General features: G+C 37.5%; 3 protein-coding genes across 7 annotated transcripts in view; 1 reads left to right on the plus strand and 2 right to left on the minus strand.

Moving 5' to 3' along the window:
- LOC139942208 (neuronal acetylcholine receptor subunit alpha-7-like) overlaps window positions 1-6,549 on the minus strand; it is a 33,321-nt gene extending 26,772 nt beyond the window's left edge. The window contains exons 1-2 of the mRNA XM_071938984.1: window positions 5,630-6,549; window positions 3,288-3,329 (exon numbers count right to left, since the gene is read on the minus strand). Of these exons, the coding sequence (XP_071795085.1) occupies window positions 3,288-3,329; window positions 5,630-5,696 (109 nt within the window). The 5' untranslated portion in view covers window positions 5,697-6,549. The remainder of the gene's footprint in view (window positions 1-3,287; window positions 3,330-5,629) is intronic.
- Window positions 6,550-10,840: 4,291 nt separating this feature from the next.
- On the minus strand, window positions 10,841-16,913 carry LOC139941316 (uncharacterized). Its single transcript, XM_071937745.1, has 7 exons — window positions 16,793-16,913; window positions 15,556-15,791; window positions 14,975-15,056; window positions 14,532-14,671; window positions 13,944-14,148; window positions 13,276-13,352; window positions 10,841-12,121 (listed from the first exon to the last, which is right to left on the minus strand). The coding sequence occupies exons 2-7, from the start codon at window positions 15,641-15,643 to the stop codon at window positions 12,000-12,002; spliced, it is 714 nt and encodes a 237-aa protein (XP_071793846.1). The 5' UTR covers window positions 15,644-15,791; window positions 16,793-16,913; the 3' UTR covers window positions 10,841-11,999.
- A 174-nt stretch (window positions 16,914-17,087) lies between these two features.
- The window catches only part of LOC139941314 (methyl-CpG-binding domain protein 2-like), a 65,742-nt gene continuing 65,415 nt past the window's right edge, over window positions 17,088-17,414 (plus strand). For 4 of the 5 annotated variants that reach the window (XM_071937741.1, XM_071937740.1, XM_071937742.1 and 1 more), the window contains exon 1: window positions 17,088-17,309. In XM_071937741.1, the coding sequence (XP_071793842.1) occupies window positions 17,188-17,309 (122 nt within the window). In that variant the 5' untranslated portion in view covers window positions 17,088-17,187. The remainder of the gene's footprint in view (window positions 17,310-17,414) is intronic. The other variant, XM_071937743.1, reaches the window with a different exon arrangement.

Below are 17,414 nucleotides of genomic sequence, written 5' to 3' on the forward strand. Positions count from 1 at the left end.
ATTCTAAATCTGAGGTCTCAAAATCAAGTTCGTGGAAAATTACTTTGTTTCTCGAAAACTATATAATATATACGTCACTTCAGAGGGAGCCGTTTTACACAATGTTTTATACTATCAACAGCTCCCCATTACTCGTTACCAAGTAAGGTTTTATGCGAATAAATGTTTTGAGTAATTACCAATAGTGTCCACTGCCTTTAAATGTTGCAGGACAGAACAGTCCTATTTTAACAGATTTAGGGATGTACTGACCCAGCAATGGGTCATTCTCCCAAGACCTGGTTTGACCTGGAAGTTGTTTAGTAACCTGATGACGGCCTTATTTGTGGAAGCAAACTGCGATCAAGTCATTGACCGAAAATGTGTTGCAAAACAAATTGACACATCTCCGAAAGGTGTCGGTCAAGTCACGAAAAGGATATCATATTTTTCCTTCTCCGTCCATTTATAATTGTTACCATCAATCATATTTAGTCGACAGCTCTGCACTGGATCGAAACCTGTGGAAAGAATACACTTGCCCTCACCCCGTCTACATTAAAACCCACTGAAGAAAAAGTAATCAACACTCATCATAAGCTCTAAAAGTTCATTATAACATTCTCATCTGCCTATCTCGTTTAAGAACGAAGACATAAACCCGCAAAACCGAATGAAGAGTTGGGGATAAATCTCACTGAATGTGCTTTTCAAGTCCAGACGCATCCATCAACGCATTGTTGAGGTGTTTGGAGTCAACTCGACCTTTGTTTCATACCAGTACTCATCCAAAATACAAACACATGTCTTTGCAAGTAGGTCGGGTCGGGCCTTCTACACCTCAGTCGGCAAATCCCACTAAATCCTTCTCAATTAAAGTGCATTATCTTCTTAAAATGGTAGCACGCAATTGGATTGTTACCCTTGGTCTAGTTTTGTGAAAATTTGTTTTCCGTAAAAAGCACGAGAAGTTTCGTGCCAAATTTATCAATTTATCTTTGCGTGTGTGGAAATTCAGGCCTTGCAACTCACAAGACCAATGGACTTTGCGTTTGTGAAATATGTTTAAATAATTTCAAAATATGTCGATATTGCTTATATGTGTGGAACATGCAAATGGTGCAGAAACGGCTGGCTTTAATGCGGATATGCTATGGGCATCAGGAACTTACTGCACTTTGCACCACAATACCTGGATTTCTGGGTAAATATAGCTCAAATAATAACTGGGCTAACTTACAATCTCGGTTGCCCATTGCTATGTTGATCATCCCCCCGTGGACTCATCACGTCTAATTACATCATGAGCAACACCAGTGGGTAAGAGGTAGGAATCACTGACCCGTCATTGTCCCGATGATCCGATTGGTTCGTTAATGATCTGCGCGCGCTCAAGCGGAGGAACCCGAAGCAGATCAGATGAAAATCCGTTATTTACGCGCCAAGGTAAATTAATAGAGGGGCCGCTGGTTGAACTTATAATAGTAAGAGAGAGGGAGAGCTGTTGGTGTCTGGTAATCTCGAAGCGATTGCGAGAGGAGGATAAGTTCCTCCCTGTTGATAAGAAATAAGATTAAAGGAGGGAACTTTGTTGTTGTCATTTCTGTTTGTGTTTTTGTTTTGAATTGGTTTCACCCGACCGGATTTAACTACCGTTTTCACTTCTGATCGACGAAGACTCAGTTAATTTAAAAACAAGGTGGAAATTTGAAATTGTAGTTGTCATATAAGGTCAAATATAATATTAATTGACACCAGGTGTATAGTGTATTGAGATTAGTGATTTAACGCTGTAGGGAAGTGTGGACATGAGAACAGAAATAGGCCCACGTAATGTACGGATTTGAAACACTTCGTGGACTTACACACATTCATATCGCGTTATTAACAGTGTTGTTGACAGAGCCTGTACTGGTAGGGGTGTACTTGTATACTGTATGAGACGAAATGCCATGACATTTTTCCCGTGCAAAGACTTCAATAACCAACACTCATATAATGTAATTGGATGACTAATAAAACAAAATTTATGCCTAGTGATTCCCGAAGAAAAACATCAAATTGTTACGAGACTGGTTAAAATATGTGTGCGAGACTGGTTAAAATATGTGTGCACAACAATTACATATCCTGCTATAATTGTGAGTGTCCAACCAATTCCATTTCATTCAATCTTCTAGCTACACGTAACAAAAGTAACGATATAGGATTTGAGGCATTGCATGGTGGGGTATCAATATATATTTGGTTTGCGGTAACACCATGTGTGTATATCTACTTGCCAGGTAGAGTTGTTCTTAGGGAACTGTCTTGCTTTATTCTACTGCCGTGGAGTAGAAAATCAGAACCTACCTGTAACGATGTCACGTAAAATCAAGTGATTGCCATTTTTGTTTCTTCAAAAATGAACATAAAGAAACCTTTGTTGAAATGTTATAATGGGTTAATTTTCTTGTCCATCTAGGAATGAGTTCGCCCTCCTTACAAGAATTATTGTAAGGCACTTTAACGCCAAAGGGCACCGGGGGGTTTGGTCGGTTATTCTCGCCGTGCTGAAGGCGTTTTAATTCCGACCGTCCGGAGTTACGGATCGCTAGCTATATGAGTTCATTTACTCGACTTATGAAGCAGCGGTCGTGAAATTCTGGTCACGAGTCATCACAACTTGGCCCCTCAATTTCTTTTGTTTTTCGTTCAAACTGCCAAGACGTTGGTCTTCCTTCTCACGAAGTCACAGATTATTAATCTTTGCTTCCTTTCTCGCCTGAGGCATGGTTTTGGTTTTCATCTTTAACGCGGGAGGCAAATCTTGTATAAAGCAAAGTATTTGTTGTTTTTTTTTTGGAGCCGTTCGATTGCTTTAATTTTGTTTGAGATATCGCCGATAATCTGGAGTGATTACTGTGCACTTATAAAGAATAATCCCTAACATGAATACATAACAGGAATCCGAGGAGCATTACTGCAGTAACGCTTCGCATATTCAAGTTTGGTGCCATAAAAACTTATAAATCTTGTTACGAAACAACAGTTATACTGCAGTAACACTTCCAATATTCAAATTTTAAGGCTTAAACACTGATATCTTTTTACAAAACCACATTCCTTCGGAAGCTGATGAGGCTTCTATAACCAAGGGTTTTTATTTACATTAATTGTAAAAGTGATTACCAAACCCATGTCTTCTCTTTAAAACGATGTGTAAAAAAGAGACCGCAGTATTTGTTAAGTTTATTATAAATAATATTTTAGAGTGTAGCCGTTGATTGATTTTTTAAACTTCTTTACAGATTTCAAACAAATCTTACCTTTTACATATTTTCGTCGTTCTTCGGTTTTGCCACCGACAACTGTTTAAACAAAACAGAAAGAAAGTATTGATATTTATTTATACATTTTACAAATTTTTATGGAATGTTTTAACATCACCATGAAGTGAAACACATCTTTATAAAAAACTAAGGTACATCTCTCTCTAAGCTTCAAAGTTCATGCTCAATTGAATTGAACTTCAATATGCATTGGGAACAAAGCCCTATACAATAATTATTTGTTAAAGCACTTCTTCTTTTTTTTTGAGGAATAATCTTAAAGGTAAAGGACTCCTGGCTGAAGCAGATGCATTTGATGATCTTATAGTGAACTCATTTGGTTGATTTGCCCGAGGTTTCCCTTTCCGAATCGAATACGGATCCTTTGAAGCCTAAAGACAGTTTACCCAAATGCCGGTGACTTGTGCTAAATCAACAACATTATAGTAATATAATACGTAATCGTTTTTTTTTTTTTAAGAATAGCAGGTGCTTTCTGATTACTTTATAATGTACTTTATTTAGGTAACATGTAATTTATTTTACGTGGGTTTCATTTGGGGATAACGCTCTTCAAATCATGAGATGAAATTAATTGCCAAATAAAGTAAGACGACTATCGGCTTCCTCATTGCTCCGTTATTCACCAGCTTATATTTGACCTTTATTTGAGGTGTGTGTGTTGAGGGGTGACACTTCTTTTTCTCCAATGATGGCTTAGTGAACCCAAACCCAGTGGTCTAAACTCAAACACAGCAATGTCTTGTGAAGGAAGTAATCGTTTATAAGGACGTGCTGATCTGCAAAGAAACTAAACTGTAGATTGCGACCGGCCAAACGCACAAACATATTTTGAATGTAATTTGTTTTGCAGATAGTTATTTTGCTAGTGATGCCTTTTAGTTGCCATTATGAAACTGTCTTTAAAAGCTAATAATAGCCTACTCTAAAACAGGAATGACGATGTCATTCAACAGTTATGGTGCAAAGTCATCTACTATTTCCAAACCATCAGTTTGGTTGAGTATAATAACGTACAGCGCTGTCGGATCAAGTGCTGGGCCTCTTTTTACAACAGATCTTGAGACTTTTACAGTGTTCACCTCCGGGCTGAACGCATCGGCCTACTCGCTTATCGGCAGCGTCACTTTTCTTATTATCAATGCCTGGAAACCTTTGCACTGATTCTTAAAGTCAAGTTTCCCCAGTTGCCCCTTCTCGTCTAGTCTTACACTGGGGATGTCTTGTCATCTTAGTTACAGTGTTGTTCCTCTCTGTGGTTCCAGACGTTTCTGTAAAACCCTCTTGAAACGCATCATCGAGACAAAAGTACATCTAGTTTGCCATCGCAAAATCCGCCTCTCAAGAAAGATAAACCGCATCATTATTAAGTCAGCCAGGCAAAAGATCTGTTTTGCAGAGTTGACCAAGGCATTCGGGCCCTTGTAAGGGGAGTACGCCTCATCTCTTGTGAATGCATAATCGGCCGCATCTGCATTGTACATTGCACTTGATCGAGCCTAGCCTTGGGGTGTTTTGTGCTCTACCGGTTACGGTGCCAAGTGACATGGAGGATGACACTGTAGAACACTGCTCTGATGATATGGACGTGGGCAGAGGGTGGTCTTATACTATCACCAGAGCAAGAATTCTTACGTTTTTAAAAGAGTCTGAATAGCAAAAAAAAAACTCACTAAACATAAGTTTTAAATTAAATGTAACTGGGTTTCTCTGCGAAGGTGACTAACAGCTCTCTGCCTTGAATGCACTATCAATTTAACACATGGTTTCTCAATAATAACTTTTTAGGTCAAAGGATGTTACACAAATTCTGATACTTAATCACTGTCAGAATGTATTAACTGAAGTATCTTCAGGAACACTTCATATTATTTTCTATAGAAAGAGTTGGGTAGACACTCTTCTTAATTTGCCGGTCTTTGCTTTTAAATTTCACATAGCCTATAAAACTAGGGTGCAACAAGACACCACATAGATACCCCATCCCCCCCCCCCAAAAAAAAAGCAAAGTTTTCTACTATTGGGTGTTCAAATAACTCAGATATCTGCAAAACATCTAGGTATTAGAATCTCTATTGGGTATCATGTGACAACACCCATGGCGTCAATATTAACACCCAGCTTTGCAGTGTATATTGGATGGGGGGACGTATTTGTAATGGGATTAAACTTTCTGTGTGAAACTTTCCCTCCATAATCTGTTATGCAGTTGTTGATTTAAATCATAAGTAATTATAAATAAAGGTGTGGTTTTAAAAATACTTTATTGAAAGAACTGTACGACAAAGTTGTGATTGTTACCACAACGCATCACTCACCTTGTATAAGTAGGACCAAAAATGTGATAATTCCAGCACGAGCAAGCATCTTGACGTTTAACGACATCGTTCATCAACTCAAACTGCTATCTTAGGTAGACAGTAAGTTTCTCATTGGGAAGCTAGCCACACACACGTAGAGGCCCTATACGCAAAGATGACAGTCTAGCCGTGGCAGATTATATATAGTACGTATAATTAAAAGTGAACATGCAGTGCTGTTGCAGCTGATATCAGGGGCGATTTGCGTATCCAGCACCTCTGCTGTGGATAAATTCTTTAATTGGTGTTGAAAAGCCCGTGGGCTGGTGTATGAACGCCCTGCATGTGTACAACGATTTACATCAATTATGTTTATAGCCGAACGTGCAGATTTGGTAGCAGGCAGGCCTAGGATCTCCTTCACTGATGTCACAGGACTTCAGCTAGAACATCACCTCCAAGAAAATCAGTTTTGCAGTATGGCTATTTTCACTCACGTTTGTAAAATAAAGTTGAAAAGTTAGCATTTAGAAGAAATGGCGCGTCCAAATCAATTTCAAATTAATCTGCAAAGATAGGGGTATCTATCTGCGGTCAAATAATTACCCTTGTTGTATCATGGTTCACGTGGCCCTTCCAGACAATTATAGTAATTCGTGTGATACCACTGCTTCAAGTTCACATGGAAAGTCAAGACAAACTAGAGCAATTCGTGTCATACCACTGCAGCTCTAGTTCACACCGTGTAGAGACACCCAGTATCACGAGTCATATCACCTGATGACGCACCTTGCCTCCTTCGCTCCTCTTTGTAACAGACACTTATGGTGGAAATGTTGGTGTCGTGTTTAGTTAGCGGTGCGTGAAGGAAGAAGAAACTCTTTCCCAAGACAAACGTGAAACGCTAACAACCACACGTCGGCAATAGACAAACTCGTAAAACCGCAACAGCGAAATGACCACAGAAAATTAAATCAAGTCGTCAACGCTACCCGTCTCATCTTACTGGGTGAGACGAGCGCATGCGCCCAAGTCAACTGATTGGAATCGCGTATAGCCTTACATACAGATATCGCAGTTGTTGCTAACTGAGGAAGTCTGGTACGGCAGGCCTTAACTATACAAATTGAAATCACACCGAGCAACGTCGATTATGCAGCAAATTTATTCAAGAGCAGCTCAAAATTAAAAGTGAGCCAACGAGAGAAACTTGCGGCTCAACCACACAGCCAAGAATGAGCAAAATGAACAATCTAGAAATATTGGTAGCGCCATCTGCATGCATTCTATACATGGGAATTACATTATCAAAATAGGCCTATAGCTAATATATAGGAAGCCTATACGGAGGTAGAATGTTCCATATTTGCATTATCTCAACTTCTTCTGTTAACCCGGGCATTTCTGCCACCAGTGACTCTTTCTTTCATCATTTCGATCAACTTTGATCCTTTCAAGAGTTGTCTTTCCCCTTTTGCCATTTTTAATACCTTGTTGCCCTCATATCAACCTCCCACTGTTTGGTGAAGAATGGGCGCATAAAACAATCTAAATTGCGTTCGTCACCGTGTTTTTATCAACACAGGTTTGTGAAAAGGGGATCCCCTCCCCTACCTATAGGACCATTTTCAAATGTTTTGTAAGGTTATTTTCGAAAGTTTCTGATTTCCTGAGACTATTCTTTCCACCCTACCTGTCTCTAAACTAGTTTGAGCGAGTCCGTTCGAAAAGAACATATACTTGGTTTTGTTTCCGTCAACTTGTGATGACAAGAATCCTGGCGTTTGCTTTTCCCATCCCGCACTATCTCTAAAATATAAAATAAAAAAATTAACACACGAATAATGATAAATACAAAATAGGCCTTTAATATAATCACAGTTTTAAAACATCACCTTTCTCGGAAATGTATTCAATATTAATTATCACTTTTTAATAACACACCCTTTGAGGCCTATTTTATAAAACAATATACAATTTTTCAACAAGGGTCGGATTTCTTCACCAGAACAATATTAGGCATACCACCTTCATCGAGTTCCTATAACCTCCTACTAAAACTTGTCAAAATATTATTTTAATAAGTATTATGTGATAAAGCATCGGCTAGTATGACATCCAGCCCTTTGGTTATTATTTAAATGTGCATTAGTATCTGTCAGGCGCTGCTTATTCCTGATTAGTTTTCTAAGATTGTCTAATTACCTCTTAATGATGTCTGTCAAATACAAACATTGATGTTTATTTCCCTACTTAATAGTCGCTATCTTTCACAGCTGTCTTCAGTCTCATTACAGTAAACGTATCTGTCACTTGAAATAATATGTCTTGATTGTACTCTACCACCATCTTAAAGGCAGTGTACACTATTGGTAATTACTCAAAATAATTATCACCATAAAACCTTTTTCGGTTACGAGTAATGGGGAGAGGTTGGTAGTATAAAACATTGTGAGAAGCCACTCCCTCTGAAGTGGTATAGTTTTCGAGAAACAAGTAATTTTCCATGAATTTGATTTCGAGACCTCAAGTTTAGAACTTGAGGTCTCGAAATCAAGCATCTGAAAGTACACAACTTCGTGTTACAAGGGTGTTTTTTCTTTCATAGTTATCTCGCAACTCCGACGACCAATCGAGCTCAAGTTTTCACAGTTTTTTTTTCATGTACATGTTGAGATACACAAAGTGAGAAGACTGGATTTTGACAATTACCATTAGTGTCAACTGCCTTTAATGGCGCTCCCAGTGTTTATCTTTTTGAAGGAGCTGGACATACAATTCCACTTTGATATGCTGGAGATCAGTTTTGGCACGTGAGGTTACGTAAACCCTGTCTATAACCCTTTAGTCCCTGCACCGCCCGAGTTTGCTGAAATCCAATTTCTCAAGATTCTTGCAGTAAATTACTGGAATCGTAGTTCAAATTTTAAAAGATAGCCATGGCTTAATGTGTATGCACAATTGTTTACCCTTTCGGTAATATTTGTATAAAAGTACAAGTTCTCATGGGAACAATAAATGCCTCTCGTTAAACGGCTACGGTAATTTTTATGGCGAATATTTTTGTGCACGGATAAAATGAACACAATAGCTTTTCAAGGCTTTTGTCTGGCTCAATATACTGATTAAATACGAAGGCGTTAATTTTCGACAATATCATCATAAATGATGAACAGTTTCCTGTTTACTAATCAGCGATTTATTTTTTCGTAAGAGCTAAATCATTTCATCATCATTAGCTTCGACAAGTCAACTGTGAAGGGAGAATTAATAACGATCTATAAATACTAGATAATATTATATTAACAAATGCGTAGACCTACTATGACTATCGAGTTTTCTTTTGATGTTCCTTTTTTCTACAAACACAAGCTAGCGAGGTTTCCTCGTACCGAATACAGTGTATCGCTATATGCGGCGGGGCGGTACAGTGGCTAAATTGTTAAAGGAACACGTTGCCTTGGATCGGACGAGTTGGTCTATAAAAAAGCGTTTGTAACCGTTTGTAATAAAATGTAATGGTTGGAAAGATGCTTTAAAAGTAGAATATAATGATCCACACAAGTATCACTCGAAATTGCGTGGTTTTCCTTTTACTGTGCAAACTAACACGGTCGGCCATTTATGGGAGTCAAAAATTTTACTCCCATAAATGGCCGACTGTGTTAGTCGACGAGGTAAAAGGAAAACCGTGCAATTTCGAGGCATGTTTGTGTGGATCATTGTATTCTACTTTTACAGCATGTTTCTACCCATAAACATTTTATAACAAACGCTTTTCAAAGGCCAACTCGACCGATCCAAGGCAACGTGTCCCTTTAATATGCTTCCCGATTACCCGTCCTCGAACGCCTATTTCTGATATCCCTCCAGAAAAGTGGCGTGACGTAGTTAAAGCACTGGACACTGTTGGTCAGTACTGCTATTGGTAATTGCTCAAAATAATTGTTAGCATAAAAACTTACTTGGTAACAAGCAATGAAGAGTTGTTAAAACATGTAGTGTTAGTATACAACATTGTGAGAAACTGCTCACTCTGAAGTAACGTAGTTTTCGAGAAAGAAGTATTTTTCCACTAAAATACTTGAATTTGATTTCGAGACCTCAGAATTAGATTTTGAGATTTCGAAATCAAGCATCTGAACGCACACAACTTCATGTGACAAGGGTGTTTTTTCTTCCATTATTATCTCGCAACTTCGACGACCAACTGAGTTCAAATTTTCACACAATAGTTATTTTATGCATAATGTTGAGATACACCAAGTGAGAAGACTGGTCTTTGACTACTACTAAAGGTGTCCTCCTGTGTCTTTAAAGGGAAGGTACACGTTTGGTAATTACTCAAAACAAATATTAACTTAAAAACTGACGTGGTAACGAGCATTAGAGAGATGTTGGTAGTATAACACATTGTGGGAAACGACTCCCTCTGAAGTAACGTAGTTTTTGAGAAAGAGGTAATTTCTCACTAAAAAAATTAAAGACTTCTAGCTAGAAGTCTATTATTCTTATCTGAAAGCACACCAATTCGTCCAACAAGGGTGATTTTTCTTTCATCATTTTCTTACAAATTTCAATGACCAATTGAGCCCAAATTTTCACAGCCTTGTAAATTTGAAGCTTATGTTGGGATACACCAAGTGAGAAGATTTAGTCCTTGACAATTACCAAACGTGTACCTTCCCTTTAAAACTCTGTAATGTACTGTGTAGAATTCCTTCTACAGCTTCACTTGTTCCCAAAGTCAAGAGTGCGATGCAGGGGTGGGAGTCATTGTTGACAAGCTGAAACTGATCATTGGATTCATTTCGTAAAGAGGTACATTGAAATAATTGTTTCTCCAAGTTTTGGTAAACCCTGAAGTTATCATATTATTTTGTTGCAGAGAGCTTTTGGTAACAGTGTCTGCATAAAGGTAGGTCGAAAAGCCTGGTGTATTTAAATTTGAGACAAATACAGCATGAGTTGTTTACCAGGGAGACCTGAGACTAAAAAGTCCACCAAGTTTGCAAACCGCTTTTTGCAACAGTATCTTTAGTGCTAGAAAGATAGATCACAGAGCTTGGATGGTACAGCATTTTGTTTACCAGACAAACTGTATAGGTCTGAATTCAGATACAAGTCTGAAATTGTTCATCCATATGTAAGAAAAATATTGTTTAAACCATAATAAACAACAAACATAAATGTTACAAATCTTCATTATCAGTAAGAGACTCTTTTTTTTATTCAATGAAATTTATAATAATTATATATATAACAACAATGGTATGATTACTGTTCTTAGATTAGGTTAAGATACAGCTTTTGATAAAACTTGCCAACCTTACCACAAACTTTAACATCATACAATATGTTTTCAACAATTGTAAAACACCTCTTCTTGAATCAAGCTTATAGTGTACGGCTGTTGATAATATTAGCCAACTTCACCACCAGGATTGAATAAAATGGTGTGTATATTCACACTGGTTTGATTACTCTTGTTGAATCAAGCTAATGTACAGCTGTTGATTATATTGACCATCTTAAAAAACTTACAGGCAAGCCTTCTTTGAATTCAATTTCTTCAGGCCCGCAGTTTTTTTTTCATTTATTCCAAAAAGAGACAGTTTCAGAGAAGATTAGAAAAATATGTCTGTAATTTTCAACAAAGACACATTTAGAAACATAAACAAAAATGTTTAACAAAAAATTTCAATAGAAAGACGTTTAAAATTAATAATTTGTTGCTGGGTCTAATGCAACACTTTCCCTCTTGGAAGTATTAAAGATTAACAATATAAATAACTTACTAACATTAAAGAAATATAATTATGAGCATAACTGAGCTAACAAAAACCTTTGTAGAAAAATAGGCACATCTTTTCAAGAACATGTGCTTAATCTGATTGGAGTTGAACACAGAGAAAATGACTCGAGCGCGATTTGAACCAATGACGTCCAGGGTGCTGGTGGTTTACCATCTGAGCTATCCAGCCCTTTGTCAGCGCACTCCCTTAGTCTAAGTCCGGTAACACGTTTAATGCTGCATCAACATCTCTAGATATCATAATCAACATCTGATTAATCTGACAGGAGTTGAACACAGAAAATTTGACTCGAGCGAGATTTAAACCAATGACGTCCAGGGTGCTGGTGGTTTACCATCTGAGCTATCCAGCCCTTTGTCAGCGCACTCCCTTAGTCTAAGTCCGGTAACACGTTTAATGCTGCATCAATATCTCTAGATATCATAATCATTAAGTAACTTTCAAAAGATAAATGAATGCAGACTTGCATCTTTTTCAACCAAACACTTAAACTTCAGAAATAACAAGCAATTTTTTAATAACACCAAACACAAAACTATTTCAAACTTTAACGCTTAAACTTGCAGAGTCCTTCATGTGTTCATCTGAACACTATAGCCGTTTCTTCCGACGACGAAATCAACGATGGGACCAGATACTTGCGGCAATTCTCTGACGTGAGGTATCTTGGAGATCTCTTGATTCTGAAACTGACCTAGTGGACAATGACCAAAAAACAAAATTACAGGAAATTGAGTTGGGTTTATAGCTTGCAGCCAGACCGTGTGATGTTGTCTACTTTCACCAAGTAGAATTCAGTTTTGATCAGAGTTCATCCAGCTTAGTTAGAACTGGTCCTGCTATTTATTATCTAGTCAGCAGAGTAGATTGGAGGACCAGCAGATTAGATTCAGGGAAGTAGTTTTGCTTGGTGGATGGTGTGGTTGAATCAACTGTCTTTACTCTTCCAAAGTGAAATAATATACACTGCAAAAAGAGGGGTGTTTAAATTGACACCATGAGTCTTGTTTCACATACATATATCAAAGAGGCCATCAACATTAACATCATAGGGTAACACCAATGTAAAAAAGTGTGTTCTCAAACATTAATTTGTATATAAAAAAAATACGTTGGCCTGTTTCAGTCAATAGGTGGCAGCATACTGCTTTCTCGTGTGTTCTTGCAAGTAGAGGGGTCTTGTGACTTGCTTTCCTTGTGTTGGTGGTGAGATGTGTAGTGTCTGTAAAATGGTTTTTGTTTGGCTATGCAAGTTTGTGGTCCTGGACATGACTTTGTCTTTTATTTAAGGCAAAACAAATGAAACATTATTTTCTAACATGAAGAGAAAGACAATCATTGTTAACTAGAAAACCCAGAGTGTTTTTCATCCCAGAGTTTGTGGTAATACCATGTAATGAATATCTCTAAATGAGTTGGGGTGGTTCTGAAAACGACATTTTGATCAGTATGCTCCGATCGTCTTCTTTAGAAAGCCCAGAGTTTTTACATTTTGTTCTCATTACAAAATGTCAGTATTTCCGAGAGTCAGTCATAATTTATTGTTTTTCTTATGCTTTGATTGTAATTTTTATTTAATGCACAACATGCTTTTTGTGAGGGCAACATAGTCTTAGTTGTTGTAATTGTATCAAAGAATACACCACAAGGGAAAATTCCTGTGCCTGTAAGCGTTAAAACTTGCTAATCACAGAAAAATCTTGCTTAACAGAAACTGGTTACCTGACAAAATTCCTTTCAGTTTACATTGTTGCAACTGGTGCCCCAATCATTTTTTGCTTAACAAAGAACATTGCCAAGCAGTATTTTCTGCTTGACAGCTTTATGAAAGTTGGTCCTGTTGCATACCTGCTGCCGTTTCCATCCTCTGCTCCTCAGACAAGGCTTGAGCTGCAACTGGTCTTCCTTCTGCTCTGTCTTCAAAACTTGTCAAAACAAGAAGATGAACATTTTATTAAAGGTAGTGTCAATATGTTGGTAAGGACTCCAAAAAAAGAATGACCCTACTTGGTGAGAAGCACTGCGGCTGTTGAAAGTATAAACTGTTGAGAGAGGACTCCCTTTCAAGTAATGTGGTTTAGATAAATTGTCATCCCAAATCATATTATAAAATAAACTAGTATCCAAAACAAGAATAGTAAGACCTTGATTACCCTTTTTCTGACCCCAGGTGTCACATCTAAGGGTAATAAGTCTTATTGAAAACTACTTAGCATACATTAATCCAATCTGGCAAAAGCTCTGGAGTTAACGAAAGTAGTGCAACAAAAACGTTCTACATTGGGGCAGTCCCCTTGACCTTCAAGGTGTGAAAGTTGCTGGGTTAATCTTACATACATCTTGAAGGTTTCACTTGGAGGGTCTTAGACTTGTATCCCCGAACACAAGTATCTGGGTAAAGGTCTGGAACGACACTGGTGTTGTGTGATAAATTGAAAGAAAAATAACAGTCGATTTTATAGACTAATTTGTCAAACAGGTTGAAGTCAACAACTCAATGAGAGGTAAAAAAATACCTTCTTAGCTCATTACTGGTTCCTGCATGCCAATCCATTTCACTGTCTGTGGCTGTTCTATTTCTAGAGGGTGCATCAGCAACCATCCTTTGATCTGCACGCCTTCCCTCTGGCAATGGATCTCTTAAATTAGATCTGTGTGGGGCAGTTGTGCTGTCAGGCGTTTCATTTCGTTTCTCACGTGAAATTCTAACTCTGTGTAATTCTGCAGGTACATTCAAAACAATGGACACTAATGAAATTCTTATATATTAAAAAGACAAATACTACATTTTATTTATTGTTTTTTATGAAACCAATCAAACCAGGAACACTGGGGCGAACCCCTTCTCCTTGCAGTAAGTGCACTGGGCACACATGGGACCTACGTCTTTACGTCCTGTCTGAAGGATGCAGCAACAATGGTCAAGTGTGTTGCTTTAGGGACACAAGTGTCACGACCAGGACTCGAACCCACACTCAGTTGAACAGAAACACCTGAGCTTGAGTCCAATGTTCTTATCCACTCGGCAATGGCCACAGTTCACGCGCAGTACAAGAATGAGCGTGGAAGGAGTAAATAACTCTCATCAGTAAACCATGAATTACCTTTTGCGAGATGATCTGGGAGCAGGACGTATTTGCTGATGACCGTGTTGTGGGCACTCTTATTCTTGAGGCAGGCATCGATGTATCCAGCATGGAAGACAGTCGCTAAACCCATATGAAAGTCATCTGACAGAAATAAACTGCGTACAAGACAGATAGGGTTGATATTACGGCAAAAAATACTAATGTTCAACCTGGCTGTAGGCACTCGCAGTGTGTTGAATTGCATAAATCTAGGGACTTTCTCAGACCTTGACTTTGGTATCGGCTCAAGCTCCGCGCTGCGTAAGCAGTGGAAACACAGCTCGGCCATTAACCTGCATTTTTGATGCCGCGTGTAACGCAATCGATGGTTCGCATATCAGCAGATAGAGCCTGGAGCCTAAACCAGAGCGTTGAAGCTTTTGTTACTGATGAAAGTTTTGGCAGGTCTTTTCACTTACCTTTTGGTATCAAAGCTTTCCGGATCTTGACTGAAGATAAACTGAGCCTTACGAAGTTCGACAATCTTGCCTCCATGTTTAACTGCAATAATCAAGTAGATGTTTGAAAATTGTTTGAAAAAGTTTCTCTTGCAACCAAATTACCACAAGGAAATCATTCGTACAAAAAGTAACACTTGAATTGTCAATAAACAATATTCTGTTCTTGGTCAAGTAAATTACCTGTTCTCTAATAATTTGAGGTTGTTTTATGTTTTGTTTCTTTCTCTTTATATACACGTAAGAACCAATGTCGGAATCTCACTCACAGGCTAAGTGAGTTTAACAATTCAGCTGATAACTTTCAAACCCGCAGCGAAAATTATTGTGGCAAACTCCCTGAAAAACTCAAATCTTTGATGTAATTTTACATCAAAGAGTCATGTTTAATATTAATTTACCACATATCTGGACTTGGATGACAATTTATGCGGCAGATTATATTTTATCTTGTTACATTAATTGTGAGCTTATAAACTTGTTTTAAGTGAACTTGTACAATGAACGAAGCTCATTTTGATTGACAACATAGATCCACTTACCCCACAGAGATTGCCTTCTTAATGAAACACTCTTGGAAAACCAAGCTGACAGTTTGTTGAAAACCGGTATCGTTTTATCTGGCATCATTCTCACACCACAAAAAGATGACAAAAAATTCCTTCGTCTTCTTGTCTTTGTCAAGCTCCAACTCTGATTGTAACAACTAGCTGAATCTGTATTGACGCTTAGCCCAACGTATGTTTAACTTTTGTTGTGCTTCGACTTCAAAATTAACCTGTAGTAAACCAAAAATAAATATGGTAATAATAAAACATACAGTTTAGGTTTACGTTTACGTTGATACTCGGCAGAATCCTTAAGTGAGGACGTATACAGTGCTTGTGTAGCGCTATTAAAATCAACTCCCATCCAACATCCGTGCTGCACCAACCCTGGACACTTTCAAGAAACTTCTAAAAACCCAACTATTTAAGAACTAATTTTGTCTTGTTTTCCCCCCTTACATAGGGGTAATGATTCAATTCCATATTTTGTATAAGACCATAAGTATGTGTATTTTTTCTGTTAATTATGTTTATATTTCTGTTGTATTGTTTTGTAAAGCGCATAGAGATGTTTATTCATATTATGCGCTATATAAATGTAGTTTATTATTATCATTATCATTATCATTATCATTATCATTATCATTATCATTATCATTATCATTATCATTATTATTCCAAAGATTAAAGAACATGATCATATTCATACATAACATAGTACTTTAATTGCAATTACGACAACAAAATACATACACAAAAGCTGAAAAAATAGACAAAGCAGAACAATAAAAAGTAATCAGCAAAGCAACAAAGATTAGATAACTTTCCGTATGGCGCCACCACCTTTTCACTCATTTTTACAAAAAGGGATATCTCATTGAGGTAAATTAGATACTATATTATTTCATATCGAATGAAAAAGTGGTGGCGCCATACGGAAACTTTTCCCAAAGTCAAAGATTAACAATAACATAATTAACAAAACAGGTGTGTCTTTAACTGGCGCTTGAATCTGTATAGCTACAGTAAATCAATATTTTATTTACATTTCACAGACTATCCTTAATATTACTAAATAGTACTAGGCCCTATTAATATTTAATAAAATGACTGTAAATTACAGTCATTTTATTAATTCAAAAAACACAGTCAGATTCACTGTTCAAGGCATAGTAAACTTCCATAGAATTGCGCACATCAAAGGTTTTCAACATCTTGAATTCATGTTTACCAAAGTGTTTCCGCTTTTAATGATTTAAAAAGTCCGCCAGTCAAAGTTTCAAGCCGTCTGCAATCTTTTCTCCATGGGGGCCGCCATCTTGGATGAATACCATCATGCTTTGTATTTTTGCGACCTTTTACCACAACGAATATTTATACACTCCTTGCTTACTTACGTAATTATCTTTGAAACAGTCATTTTCTAAATAATTTTAATTTGAATTTTTACTCAACCACTTATTCTGTTAGTTTTGTCCCCAAATATTCTACGAAAACCTTGGTGCTTAGTTAATTCAGGAACTACTTTCTAATGCTGAACAAGTGCGTGAGCTGTTTGGCCTTCGTTTATTTTATTTACTTGGGGGAAATTTGTTTCTGTGAAAATAGTCAACAATTCCTAACTTGATGGGGCTGGAATTGGACAAAAAGACGGAAGAGTGTTCCTTCCTTCCTAAAGGATGGACACGAGAAGAGGTGATTAGAAAATCCGGCCTTTCGGCGGGCAAAACAGACGTTTATTATCACAGGTAAGATACTAAAAAATGTCATCTGGATGGAAGATAGAGATTTTGGTGTAGCGCAAAACAAATGTATGTTGTTTGCGCAAATTAAAGAAATTTATCATAAAGGGT

Source organism: Asterias amurensis, chromosome 9 (genome assembly GCF_032118995.1).
Source record: "Asterias amurensis chromosome 9, ASM3211899v1".
Taxonomy (NCBI): domain Eukaryota; kingdom Metazoa; phylum Echinodermata; class Asteroidea; order Forcipulatida; family Asteriidae; genus Asterias; species Asterias amurensis.

Coding starts and splice junctions, on each gene's coding strand:
- LOC139941316 (XM_071937745.1), bottom strand. CDS start 15,643: ATGATGCCAGATAAAACGATACCGGTTTTCAACAAACTGTCAGCTTGG. Junction 13,353..13,943: donor ACCAGTAATGAGCTAAGAAG/GTATTTTTTTAC, acceptor TGTTTTGACAAG/TTTTGAAGACAGAGCAGAAG. Junction 12,122..13,275: donor GAGGATGGAAACGGCAGCAG/GTATGCAACAGG, acceptor ATTGTCCACTAG/GTCAGTTTCAGAATCAAGAG.